Raw genomic sequence first — 14,956 nt, forward strand, 5'->3', positions numbered from 1 at the left:
AGACAAAAATATAAAAGAGAAGCTAAAAATAAAGTAAAAAATTACTTATCGTAGAACCTTATACACTGTAAGTAAAAAACTAAAAATTAGTCAAAAGTTACAAAAATTTGAAAGTTTAATTTTTTTACACATAATGTAACCTTGAGTTTCACAAGTTTAATTTTGGATTTTAATTGAGTGATTTCAACTTTTTACCATAATAATGCTTAAAATATTAAGAGGTAGTTAGTTTAAAATTTCTTTTTTTTAATAATTAAATTTTAAATTACAAAAATTTATTATAATTAATTTAAAATTATTAATTTATAGTTAAAAAATAAAGTAATTAATTAATATTTTATAGATAGCTGCTATAATTAATAAAATCTTTCTATAAATATAAATTTTTATATTTTTATTTTCGAATTTCATATTTATTTTTAGATCATAGAACTTACTTATTATTTTGCATTTTTGTTTTGTGTTTAATTATAAAAACCGTTTTAAATAATTAGAATTTATATATAAAATAATTTTATTTATAATATTTATAATTGATATTTCATAACTTTAGGAAAGCCCTACTTGAAAAGTTACTAAAATAATTGTTTTATGTGTCTGGCCTCCAATCAACATCTGTGTTAGTGCAGCATATTTGTACATCATTGTAGAACTACTTCATTACAGGATTTGCGAATCCACCAAAAGGAGTAAAGTCATTAAAATTAGTTTGATTATCCCATCTAGGATACCAGAGCTGCAAATCTGAAAAAACAGTAGTATTGCACATAATAGGCCAATAGTGCTAGGAAGCATACAACCCAATTCTATCTTTACTAATGTAATTTTCAGTAGTATTTATCATAGCTTATAAGAATTCAATGTTTTGTGTGCAATTTGCAAAAAACAAATTTTCATTCTCAATATCAAGCCAAACATTATTAAATAATGACATAGTTTCATTAGCGATCAAGTATTAGAAGAAACTATTTATTTGTTCAGCAGGATCTCTAGTTGTGTCAGGGAAAATATACAGATCGACTTCTAAGGAAGCGTTATAAGCTGATTTAATATTCTAAGCAAGATAATTGTTAAATTATTTAGCAGATGAATATATTTCAATAACCACAAAATCGTAGCCAGATTACTTTGTACATCCAAAGCAATTTACTTCTCCTTCCCACACACTTATGTCATATCCAAGCTTAGCATTTACTACTAAAAGCAAAACGAAAATAAAAAATCCCTTTTACAAATAATTACTCATCAGCCTAATTTTTTGAATTTAATTATTACAAAATGAATATATTATTTAGATAAGAATCTCAATTAAGAGTAACTAACTAATCTCTTTAATTTAGATTTTATTTATTAAGGAAAACTCGAAAGCCAATTTATAAAATTCTGAAAGACTCTAAAAATAAATATATTTGTTTATTTGTTTTATATGCTTAAAAAAATTTGATCTTTTTATATGAAACCAAATAAATAAAAAAATAAACCCTTACAAATATTAACTTACTTTTATAAATTTCCAATTTGTTATTTCTAAATTATCTTAACCATAGATTCAATCGATTGAGTATCTTTGAAAAATTAATTAGTAACATAAAAACAATTTTGAATAATGAAATAGTTGACTTTATCAAATCAAAAAATAATAACTTTTAATGAATTTAAAAAAATAAATAAAACTATTTTAATTTTTTTACTTTCGATATTTATTAAAAAAAAAATAATATTTTACAATTAATTTATTTAAAATAATGAATGATTGTAAATATATCTATTTAAGCTATTAAATATATTCAAAATTAATTAATTTTGTTTTTTTGATTACTTTTTAAAATCGATTCTTTATAAATATTTATTATACTAGATTGCTTATGTGTTAGTTTACATTTTCTCTCTCTAATTAATAAAACTTGGCTTTTTATATTTTTTTTTCTTTCATGGGAAATAATAAATTAAAAAAAGCTAATATTATTTATTTTATTTTGAAAATCATTTTTAAAATATTCATATATAATATTAACGCACATATAAAAGATTTTGATTATTAAATAATTTACTGAATATGCGTATAAACAATTACTTTATAAAACATGAGAACTATTGAATATCAAATTTTTACAATCATTTAAAAATTAATTTAATTATTCTTAATTTGATTATGGTAATTATTTTATTAATAATAGTAATTAAAGATTTTTTTTTTGAAAGATAGATTAACACTATAATTTATTATATTTTAATTATTAATAATCTATACCACGATATTTGCTAACAAATTATTATTTGAAAATCAATTTTTAATTTTACACTCATTTAAAAATTAAATTTATTGAAGCTTAAAAATAAATTATTATTTACTTGCTTTCTTATTTTGATTGTGATATTTATTTGAAAAAATAAAAAAATAAAGATTTATTTTTTAAAGATTAGTGGTAATTATAATTTACTATTGGTTAATTTAATTATTATGGTATTTGTTAAAATAATAATTATTTTTATTCTTATTTCTTTGAATAGTAATCATATTTGTTCATTTGTTTAGATTTATCTCACATTTAATTAATTTACATTCGTATTTCTAACTTAATAGAACTATGGCAAAGTTTAATGATGATCGACTCTACTTGAATAAAGCTGTTCTTAAGATAAAATTTAATCTTCTAGAATTATATTCTAACTATCTTTGCTAATTTAAATTATCGAGTCGCTTTTAGCACTTTTTGCAATATTCATCTATTCTTATTTCTATTCGATTTAATTTTATTATTTCTAATCTTCAATTTTAAAAACAAATTTGATTTGATTTGAATTATCTTGTGTGTAAGTTGTTTCATTTTTCTTTAAATCTTTAAACGACTAATACCTGCTCTTTATTTGCTTTTTGTATTACTAAATAAGCTTACATGCGCTTTCTTTATTTTAGATTCCTTAAATCTATTTTTTTATTGCTAGACTTTCAGTTAATTTACTAAATATTTCTTCCTTTTTTGCTTTGTTCATTTTAAAAATACTTAGTTCAGTTTTCCAATCAAAATACCTGCTACAATTTTGGTTGAGCTAATTTAATAATTAAATTAGTAAAATAAAATAATCTATTTAATTAAGTTACTATAATATCATAATTTAAGCTTCCACTTACAGGCTTTTCTGAATAATCTAAATCTAAATTTTCATCAAGTTTCTGTTTTATTACTTAGTCAATATCTTTTTTCTTATTAATAAATCTTTATTTTCTGATATCAGAAACTTCTCTTTCTGTATAATAGTCTTGAAGCAATGAAAGCTCTTTTAACTATCTTATTGAATAAACTAAAAAAAATTATTTTAATAGTTTAAAAGTTTAAAGATCAATTTCTTACGTTAATAAAGAGATTTGTAGTCAAAAGGGTATTTCTAGATTCGATAATCACAATTTTGAACCTTGCGTTTAATCTTATACTTACTGATATAGCTGAGATATTTAAAGAAGCTTTTAATTTTTTATCTAAAATAATAGCATACAAATAAAATTGCATAAGTGTATGTGCTTATTTTCATAAAGTATGAGCCTTTTGATTAGAAGTTTTAAGGGGTAAAAGTAGGAAGTTGGTTCACTTTATTTTATTCATTAAATTATGAGTTATACAGATCTGTGTTTTGCAAATATATTTCAAAAAATATTCTCTTATTCACATATGTCATTGCCAAAAATAGAAAGCTTGTAAGAATGGCATAAAAATAAAACGACATGAAAGCATTAGAGATTTTACTGTTGTACTGATAGGATTCTTTTCTACAATGCCTAAAAACTTTATTAAATTATGTTAACAAAATTAAAAGTAAAAATTATTTATTTAATTAACTAATTAATTTCTTACTGTAATATTTCTCAAAGCACAAGTGTAAAATCAAAAACAAAAAAGTGATGAAATAGAAAAATGGCATTCCAAATCCAAAAAACATAGATACACATAAATATTCTAAAACTTGAGAGTAAGAATTAGCAATTTCGAATTCAGGCCCTTAATGCATTTTTATGTAGTCAAAGTTAGTTTTTTAGAAGGTAATATTTTTTTTCTTTTTGCATTTACGGTCTATGAGTAGTCTAACTCTATTATTTATTTATTTAATGTTAAAATAGAAATAGATTTATAAAAATAATGTAAATCATATTTGAATATTTTATATTTTATAAATTTAGCTTTGAAATTATAGATTAGAAGTTAATTAATTTATTTGTTTGTTTGTAAATAATCTATTATAAAGAAAGGAAGAAAATTAAAAAGAAATATTTACTTTCTATAAACTAAATAAACGATATTCTCAATAAGATAAAGCGCTATTTTAATAAGGTAATATATAACAAAGAACATTCCAACATTTCTGTACCATTCAGGCGAAAAATCAATATAATTTCCAAAAGTTGCTTGAATTTAATCGTTATTTTTAAAAGGAAATTTGTTCAATATGTAATAAATTCCAATCTAATTTATAAAATTATTTTAGTCAATATATTAATTATAAAGCTTAAATTTACGTTTATTCCAATTTTAAACAATGAGAGAATCTAAAACAGGACAATTTCTTTAGAAATTTTATCAGAAACTGTGTATTTATTCACAAAGTATTTCGCTAATTTAACTGAAAGTATACACAAAATATTGACTATAAGCATTATAAAATAAGGGAATAATCTTTTTAATTTTGCTGCTTCGTATATCATTGAGCAGCTATCTACCTCTGGAATAGAGTTGTTTGAGCAAAAACATAGTACTTGGTTCGGATCTTAGGGATGTTTATTGAGTATGCTTTTATCATCAAATCTGTATTCATAACAATTAATTGTAGGAGAAAGCAAAAGAAATAATGTTCTGATAAAATCTCCAAAGTTTATTAGAAAAAATCCTGTTTTTTATTTAAAACTTTAAAAATTAATTAACTTTTCAATTAATAGTTCTTACCCAAAGCACATAGGATAATAGGTATTATAAGATACATCACTAACTAAAAAGTTGATAAAAACTCTCCAACAAATACATTTTACCAAATTAGTATATCTGGGCTTACAGTCTTTTATACTAATAAAACATTTTACCTCAAATGAAACTTAGAAAATTAATACTTTTTTGAAAAGCATTATATAAATATATATAGAAATTATTTTATAAAATATCCAACTAACGTTTCCTACATAATTAAAATTGCCCTATCTCGCTAGTGCTTTGTCTCAAATGTTACAAAAGCTTTCGAAGAGTGCTTATATTTATTGTATTCAATTTTATTTATTTATTCTTTAATTTTCTCTATCTTAGATTTTTTTTCAATAATGTTTAGTAGATCTTTATAGCATTTCTGTTTAATTTTTGGGTCTAATACCGAATCAAATATTTTTCTTAGTTAATCAATTTATATTATTTTGATTCCATTACCATAATCTGAGTTATTCGGATCATAACTATTTATAAATCTTATTACTTTGTTTTTCATACTTTCATAGTGTTTCTTCATAATTAAGTCTCTTTTAATTATACATTCAGGAAGAGCCATTTAAATATCAATTATTTTAATTTCTCTTTAGGATTTGTTTTCATTGTATTCATCTAGATTCTATTAATTAATTAATTAATTAATTGATTAATAATTTAATAAAAACATTTAATTATTTTCTTTTTAAACAGAGTAACAAATTATACTTATAAATCTTACTAATAAATTTTGATCAAATTTGATTTAAATTAATTGTTAAGATTTATTATTGTTTTAATGTAAGCAAAAAAAAAATATCAAATTAATTAAAATCCATAATCAATAGAAACAATAAAACAAACAAATTAGATATTTAATTTACTTTTTAAAGGTGTAACCAGAGTAGTTCTTAAGTCCAGTTAAAGTGCATTTTAGGTATATTTTCAATCTCTATTGAGAATTTTTAAATCATTGTAATTTTGTTTTTTATTCTTTTCTTAATTTTATTATTGACATACAATTGGCTGTTTTTATAAAAATAAATTTAGATATTTCAATGCACTAAAAAATAAAAAATATACTGAATGAAGAAAATCAAGCAAATTATGATTCCAATTGTTTATAAAAGAACAACTGCAATAGATGCTTGATAGTTAGTTGTAGGAATTCCAAAAATATCTACATTTTAATTTCTGCATGGAACTGAAATGAAAATGTTTTATGACTAAACACTAGAATCACAGCCATTTTTAACATCAAACAAGTTTAAAAGTTCATTTGAGTTTATTTTACATGTACTTTTATTCTAACATCTACTATAAATGTTTTTAAAAGAAACCAAAGTGCTTAAATCACTTTTTAAGCATCCAATTTCAATTTTCTATAATTCAATAAATTCACAGCCATAAAAACTCGGAGTATCTTAAAGACTAGCTAATATTTAATATAATTTTGATTTTAAATAAATAAATTAAAAAAGATTTTAAAAATTACTTAATCCTATTTGAGCAAATTAAAAATCTAAAGTACCATATGGGCATTTTAAATCAGCAGTTTAACTTAAAGTCTTATTCCCTGTAATCATGTCACATTACCAAAATTCTTGATGTTTTATTGATAAAAATGAATAAGTAAAGTATTTAATATAAATTTGATAATTTACTATAGCCAATTCCTGCTATTGTAGGGTAAAGTAAGAAGGCTTAAAAGTCATTTATGTATTCATAGTTTAGGCCTTTACTAACTTATTGTTTAACCAAAAAGGGATTTTCAAAATTATAATTTTAATTTTCTGTAAATTAATTTACTTCTCGAACAAATATAAAATGAAGGCAAGCCTAAAATAAACAGTAGAAAAAATAAACATATGAAACTCTTTATTTGATTGAGGTACAATAAACTTGAAAGGGAAAGCTAATCTGTGTCGTTATTTTTAGATCTCCAGCAAAAAAAATTTGTTTCTATTTTAGTTTAATAAATTGACTCAAAAAGCTTATATCTTCTTTATTTATTTAACTTTGGATCATTTCTCAAGTAGTATTTCTGTTTTATCTGTTTATTACATTCTTATATATCAACTTTCAATTGTTGCTGTGATAAATCTATATTTAACTTTAAAAAATAATTAACAAATGCGCATATATATGCCAAAAAATTCTACATCTAATTATTAATAAATATCTCCCTATTCAGTAGTTCTCTGCAAGTTATTTTCATTGAGTGATTAAATTCTTTGTATTTCATCAAATATATCTTTTTGTGTTTGCTATCTTTAGAAAGTAAAAATTAAATTGAAAGTAAATGTTTTAATACTTACTACTATGAATTATTATCAAGTTCTATATTCAGAACATTTCCTTATTATAAAGTATCTATACATTTGTCATTTTATTTAGGATTTCTTCCTTCAGATTTGAGTTATACACAATCAAGATGTATTTCTATATGATCAGAATTCAATTCAGATTTTTAATCTTTTATTAAAATAAGTTTATTTTTTAGAAGGATAGTTATTGAAATAAATGTACTTACTGCTTTCAGATTAATAAGAATTTTGATCCTCTTCATCTATATATTTTTATTTTAGCTTTACTAAAGCAGTCATAAAGTATGATATTTTATTAAACCACTTAATGTATATTTAATATGTTATTATCTATTTGATATTAAAATAAGATTATGTATGTATAATCAGAATAATTAATCAAATTTTTTGTTATAATCTAGTAAATTTTAATTAGTATTGGCAAAAGTACAGTAATAGTCATACGATGTAGAATTCTGTTTTTGATATAAAAGTAAATTTGTATGAATTACATTAATATTATTTATTTGTAATATTTTAATTTCTAAAATAAATAAATACTTCATAAAAAAATAAATAGATTCACTCAATCAATCAATATACTTCTATTATATTATTTTTGTTTGAATTATTTTTCTTATTAATTTAAGCAAGCAATTTTAAATAAATATGAGACACTGTTTAAGAATTAAATGAAGTAAAATTAGATCAAATATTTTAAGTTAAAAAAAAACAATTTGAATTAATTAAGTAAACCAAAATAAATCTATACAACCATTGATAAGTTTTTGAGCCAGTTTTGTTTGTTAATAATATATACCAAGAGTATATTATATTTTATTTATTATTTTTTTATTAAATAGGGGATATTAAAATTATATATGCAAATTTAGAAAAGAAACTTGCAAAATATTAAAAAATTGACTCAAATTTAAAGATATAAGGTAAATGATTAATCAAAAATATTTTTCTCATTAAATAAAAATGTATCATCAAACAAAAACACTATAATTTAAATTATTTAATTTTATCAAAAAACATTGAAATAAAATTTAAAATTTATATTTTAAATAATTAACTCTTTTTGTATTTTATTATAATCTTTAAGTAAATACTATCAAGCAATTATATTAAATTTAAATTAAAATTAATATTTCTTTAACAGATTTCTTTTTAAAAAAACTTTTGGATTTATAATTTTTAAAAATTTGAAAATGGAATTTAATAAAATGATTGATTTTTTAGTTAAATCTTATTTATTTATTTATTTATTTATTTATTTATTTTTACTTCTAATTTTTTGTGTATTTTTTTAATGATTAATATTAAAATAATATAAGATATATTTTAAAATTATTTGTTATTTAAGTTATGAAATAATAGTTTATATTTAAATTTTTAGCATTAGGTCTTATTTTATTTAACCTATCTGATAAGTAGAATTATAACTTACTCTGTTAAAAAATTTATCAATTAATTGAGTTATCAACAAACTAATTACTGAAGATGTTTTTGTGCTTCCTTTGATTTAAAAAAAATATATGAAATCCTTACTTTTATATATGAAATTTAAAGAAAGAATTTCTTTTTAATAATAGTAGAAGCAAATAAATAAATAATAATGCTTTTTAAATTATTTTTAATTTTGTTTGAAATTCTAGTAAAGGTGTAGAGCCAGACAATTAGCTTTGTGTTTTCTAGCCTTCCTATGAAGACAATAGATTTTAGTGGTGATAATGGGATAGGAACTAATTTTAAAATTGCCTTACATGCTAATCTAATATTTGCATCTTTAGGTGAAAGAGGATGTATGGTAGTTGATGGATAAAATTACACTAAAATATATGAATATAAAAGCAATTAATTTCTAAGCGCTATTGGAGTGACATCAGATGCAAAATATGTTTTTTTAAGCTAAAATAACTCTCTTGCAATGTTTGAATTTGTTAATAAAAAAGAATTTGTATTTTAATCATCCGCATCATTTAATAATTGTGTTATTTTAGATATTATTGTCAGCTCTAATAATAGATTTGCATTTATTGCAGGCGAAAAAGGTATTTTAGCTGTTTATAATATTGCTGATCCATCAAGGATTTTTAGGGTTGCTGAGTTGTAAACTGCTGCAACATTGATAAATCGAATAAATTTTTCAAAAGATGAAAAATTCTTGTTTTTAGGAAATAATGAGCTTGGTTTTAATTTAATAAAACTAGATTTTAATTAATTAAATGGGTAGGAAAACTCAGTTATTTTAAAACTAGTTGGTAATGCAATACCTTACTGGAAAATATTTCAATGCATTCCAACATAAGACTTGAAGTATGTTTATTGCACTGATTACTGGTATGGAGTTTACATTGCAACATTAGATGATATTATTAACTAACCAGAATCTAATTATCCTGTTTAAATCCATTTTAAGCTTAGGTCATGGCCTCTAAATTCTATAAACCCTTTAGTTTTTTCAATTGAGCTATTTAATGATGACCAATATTTGCTTGTTTCTGTTAGATCTTTAGGTATTTTCATATTCGATATAAGAGATAGAGAAAATTTAATCCTTTATCAGAAAATATATGTTCCTGGCTAACCAGTTTAATTGAGTATTTCCCCTATTGATGGCAATATTATATATGCCAACAAAATTCAACTTAACATTTACAAGCAGACTGTTCCAAACTTGAATAACAGAAATCCGAATTTGTTTAACAATCATCAGTCAATGATTGTTTAATATTATCCTTAGGTTTTTTACAGATGGCGTTGCTATTTAAGTAGAGATAATTAATACTATTATGGGACTTAAGATTTTATGGGATTAGTTATTGCACATATTCCTAATAGTAACCCTTACAATATTTAATTCAAGTTATTAATACCTGCTATTCCTCCGAATTTTACTGAGGCCACAACTGTGACTAAAAATAAGAAATTTATTTTTTAGGCTGTTTAAGAAAATGGGTGTACTTTAAAAATTCATGATATTTCAGATTTAAATAATGTAAAGATTGTTTAGTGTCTTACTATAAATGAGCCTACATAGCATGCAGAAGAATAAGCAATATCAGATGATGAGACCATCCTTGTTTTAAGTTATGATGATGGGATTCTTATTATTGATGTTAGCATTCCATCTTAAGCTGAAATACTTTCATATTGGAAAATGGAGGGATTGATGATAGGAAACCTGGCTGGAGTTATGATCACGAAGGACAAAAAATGGGTTTTAGGTACAGCGAGAGGTTATGGCGTTTGTGCTTTAAACATAGAAGACCCCAAAAACCCTATATATACAGACTCAATAAATACTTAAGGAGGTGAAGGAATCAAAGCTTCTCCTTACAATCACACTCTAGCCTATTTACTAGATGGATATAGAGGAGTGGCTGTGATAGACTTGTCTTACTTGCCGAATTTGAAAATCATAAGCAGAATCTAACTCAGAGGTTGGACAAATGATTTAACTGTTTTCACAAACGATCAATTTTTATTAGTCTCTACTATGGATGACGGATAGTTAACATTGATCAACTCCTCTAATCCAAAAAATTTATATATAATAAGTATGTTTTAATAAGGAGATGAGAGCTCATAGTCTTCTTGCTTTACTTCAGATTTCAAGTATGCTTTTATAAATAACGAATTTGGTACAAGAATTATGCCTTTAACAAGTTAAATTATCCTTCATACTTAAATTAGTTAGTCTATTTTCAATGAAGATAATTTGGTTTCTTCATAAGTTAGCCTTGGTTCAGAAGATATTTTGTATGTTGGATAAAATATAATATTTGATTTTATTCCTATCTATTAAAAGGAAGGAATGGTTATATCAAAAATATTGTACTATGATTAAAGTACTCTTGAGTTACAAGAGTTGCCCTCTTGGATAAATGTTTTTAACAACAATTTCAGCATAAAATTTTAAGTCTCTAAGGAAAGCCTTAGATCTAATGTTTTACAACCAGTTTAAAATACTATTCTAGTAAAATCAGCTTTGTAGCTAAATGCCAACAGTTTTATTTATAATTAAGATGGCTTCTAGACTAATATAACCTTAGCTGACAAAATATTTAAAATTGTAAGTGATAAATTTCACTTTTTAGATGAAAATGGTTTTGTTACAGATATATTTTGCTATAATTCAAATATTACATTAACAGATTTAAATTTATAAGACTCAAATCTGCTTGAATTCATTTAAAAGTAGGTAAAAATCACACTCTAATTTGCTGTATTTTTCAATCCAGTAGTATTTTTAACACAAAACTCATTGCTTTTTGATTAAGACAACAAAATATAAATGATTAAAACTCCCTCTCAAAATTTAAAGATATCAATATCATTTATAAACAACTAAGGGAATAACTGTGTTTTTGTGAATATCCCTTATAGTGGTTGTATATAAGAATTAAGTTCTGATTAATCAACTATTTAAATATCAGGTTCTACTTTAAATATTAACAATGTACTTTTTCATCAAGTGATATACCATTGTAAATATCATGAAAATAATATTTATAATAATTAGATAGGTTTTTAAATTGTAGATAATTTAAATTACGACTATATTAACTAATTTAATGTTACAAAATCTACTTTCTTGAAGTAGCTTAAAGATATTTCAATTAATACAAAAATGCCATCATTGTAGCAATAATTTGAAAATAAATATTAAAATTCTGAAATTCCTATTGAGACTGATATTAATTTTTCATTTGAAAACAGCTACTTCATATAACCTTAGTCAAATTTCTTGCCAATAACTTATTCCTTATATTATTATGACAGTACTAATGATAATTATACTTTGGTTAACTCTAATTATTGGATAAAATTAGAAGCCACTTAACTTAAATTTTATGGATTTGCATCATCTAATATGTTTTAAACTGTTTAATAATTAAAAATTGTAGCTTCAAATGGTTATGTTGAATGTAGCGATTTTCTAAAAATTAACATTAATTTAGTATCCTTTCTTTATACCTTAAATATAATTTTAAGAGCTTTTGGCATTATTATAGGATTTTTTGGATTATATAAATTTAAGAGCTTTATATGCAATACATTAATTAACGATAAAGTTTTATATTCAGATGAAACTGCAGTAATTAATCAGCCTTTTTTCAAATAAATAACAATTATTGGCGATGACTTTGAAATAGCCAAGTTACTTTTTAATCAATTTAAGAGAAAATTTTTCAAAGGAAAAATTTAATTTGTAAATAGACCCTGTAGGGAAAATATTAAAACAACTCAAGAATCCCAAAACAGTTATCCAAACTAAGATGCAATAAGATAAAGCTAATTATCTAATAATAACAACAATAATAATACTAACAATATTAGCAGCTTTAATAATAATATCAATAGTAATAATGCAGTAAGATAACAATAATAGAATATGTAAAATAGTTTATTTAGTACTTTTCAAACTAAACATGAATAAACACACAATAGTTTTACAATTTCAAAATCTGCATCACAACAAGGAAATCTAAAATCTATGTTGGCTATTAATTAAAAAAAGAACAAATTATTTTAAAAAAAGACAAAAAAGATATTAAAAAATCTATAACATAGCATTAGCAAAACTTCAAATGACGATAATGAGATTAATTAAGAATAAACTCAAAAGGTAAAATAGTTTTAGAATCGATACATTTGTGAAAAAAAGAGGGTTATAAAGATTGACCTATTGATACATGACATGAAATTTAACAAAATATCAATAACTTATTAAAAAAGGGAATATTCTATAAATTCGCTGAAACCTATTCTGGATAATAAGAATAGTGTATTTTATAATTGCATGAAATCGATAGTTTGTCGATATTTAATTTCATAAGACACTAAGACTTTAAAACTATATAAATATTTAAAAGAATATGCTAAAGTTTATTCTAAATTTTCTCCAAATGATTGGTATAAATACTACTTTGATTTAGCATACTACTCATCATCATCCTTTAACAAAATTTCCACTTTAGCAAATTTAAATATTTAAGAAAACAAATAACAGTAAGATTGTAATGATAATAATCCATAATAAAACAAGAAACATATTTAAGAAGCTGAAGAAGATGATATTTTTAAAAATCCTCTCCCAATTCTTAAAGTAAGAGAAAAACTTATCTGTCAAATTCTTTATTAAAATGGTTTTATATCAGATAACAAAAAAGGAATAGACTAAATTATAGAAAAAGATATAAATCCATACCTCTTGAAAAATGTATTGCTATCAGACGCAATGGGATTATAAGATTTAAAAATGAAGAGCTTACTGCCTTCATTAGGAGAGTCAATACATTGTTTTCCTCACTAAGTTAAAACAATCTAAGCTTCTTATCTGATTCCTTCATAAAATTACTGTTTTTAAAGAAAAAATTATAAAAACTATTAACCTTTTTCTCTTGAGACGAAGCTACCCAAATGGCTGAATGTAAAATGTATTAAGAATGCTCTAGTATTGTTTGGAACTCCAAAACTTTCTGATGAAAAAGTGATACTCGTTAAAATCATTAATCAATCTAACATAATAATTAGAAAATTTAGAATATGTCTGCTTGAAGAAATAAACAATTCTTTTACTAAATTAGATAAAGTTAAAAAGTAAACTTTAGTACAACCTGTATATGCAAGCTACTTTCATGAAATAAAAAAATCTCTCAAAGGTAAAATAATTTATTTTAAATAAAACAAAATTCAAATTAAATTTAATAATTAGAAATAGATGCTGAATATGAAGAAAAAACATAAAACGATTTTTCTGAAAAAAACTCAGAAATTGAACCTTAATAAGCACAAGATGTTGATGTTCCTAATAAGATTGGATGCTAACTTTTTTAAAGAAATTTCTATTCTGATTAATTAATTCAAAATAAAATAGAAGAAAATGATATTAAATTCAAGCAATTAGCTTAATCTTTTTTTCTCCCGACTGATCCAGACTAAAAAATTGAATTTTAAAATATTGAAAAGGAAGTTAATTAGAAGTTACCAACAAAGCAATTTTTAGACTTTATTTAAACTGAAGTTTTACAAGCAAGCTAAGCAATCGATCCAATTCATAGCTTTTAGCCAAAAGTATTAGAGTTAAATAACTCTGATTACATATAAGATTGTTCTTAACTTGCATTTAAGCAAAACTCTTAAACAAATTAATAAAATTTAAATTTTACTGATGGTATACCGTCCGAAAAATAACTTCCATCCTTTCATTTTTGATTTAAATTAGTTTCATATAAATTTATAAAGAGTTGTTGTTTATATGTTTTTATATATCTAATTACGTAAAAATTATTATTTTAGTTATTTTCCTTTAAATTAATAATTGAATTAAATATTAATTTAAAAATATCATAAAATTTACAGATTTAATTTTTTAAATAGTTGCTTTTTATCTGATAAAATTGATACTATTTATTCCATATTAATTTTGATTATCGTTTTCCCTCTACATTAGAGTATAAAAATTCTTATGACTCACTCATAAATGAGTAAAAGAAAATGTATAATTTACCTAATATCAAGTTGCAATTATGAATTTATTTTTAAAAAAATATCCCAAATCTCAATTTAAAATAAATTATAAAATTAAAAGTATAATTTTCAGAGATTCCATCACTACTAATAATCTAATACTTATTACCTACTTTGATCTTAAGAATAAAATGCACTCATATAATTAAAAATAATATAAAAGGAAGAAGA

General features: G+C 22.3%; 3 protein-coding genes across 3 annotated transcripts; 1 reads left to right on the forward strand and 2 right to left on the reverse strand. All coding sequences in view use genetic code 6, as the record gives it.

The window, feature by feature from the left end:
* Window positions 1–541: 541 nt before the first annotated feature.
* On the reverse strand, window positions 542–1,246 carry TTHERM_00666790 (glycosyl hydrolase family 25 protein; the record flags this gene model as incomplete). Its single annotated transcript, XM_001020047.1, has 1 exon — window positions 542–1,246. The coding sequence occupies one exon, from the start codon at window positions 1,244–1,246 to the stop codon at window positions 542–544; it is 705 nt and encodes a 234-aa protein (XP_001020047.1).
* A 1,268-nt stretch (window positions 1,247–2,514) lies between these two features.
* On the reverse strand, window positions 2,515–7,543 carry TTHERM_000666819 (transmembrane protein, putative; the record flags this gene model as incomplete). The annotated part of the gene is made up of 15 exons (XM_012798589.1): window positions 2,515–3,051; window positions 3,104–3,303; window positions 3,354–3,782; window positions 3,852–4,084; window positions 4,270–4,457; window positions 4,511–4,878; window positions 4,935–5,580; window positions 5,822–5,963; window positions 6,021–6,372; window positions 6,433–6,540; window positions 6,602–6,682; window positions 6,747–7,050; window positions 7,100–7,208; window positions 7,256–7,412; window positions 7,471–7,543. 15 exons carry the CDS (start codon window positions 7,541–7,543, stop codon window positions 2,515–2,517), a joined length of 3,927 nt encoding a protein of 1,308 aa, XP_012654043.1.
* Window positions 7,544–8,951: 1,408 nt separating this feature from the next.
* On the forward strand, window positions 8,952–14,540 carry TTHERM_00666820 (transmembrane protein, putative; the record flags this gene model as incomplete). The annotated part of the gene is made up of 5 exons (XM_001020050.2): window positions 8,952–12,649; window positions 12,827–12,881; window positions 12,992–13,361; window positions 13,414–13,917; window positions 13,971–14,540. The coding sequence occupies 3 exons, from the start codon at window positions 8,952–8,954 to the stop codon at window positions 13,163–13,165; spliced, it is 3,927 nt and encodes a 1,308-aa protein (XP_001020050.2). The 3' UTR covers window positions 13,166–13,361; window positions 13,414–13,917; window positions 13,971–14,540.
* Between the last annotated feature and the right edge of the window lie 416 nt (window positions 14,541–14,956).

Source organism: Tetrahymena thermophila (genome assembly GCF_000189635.1).
Source record: "Tetrahymena thermophila SB210 genomic scaffold scf_8254579, whole genome shotgun sequence".
Lineage (NCBI taxonomy): Eukaryota > Ciliophora > Oligohymenophorea > Hymenostomatida > Tetrahymenidae > Tetrahymena > Tetrahymena thermophila.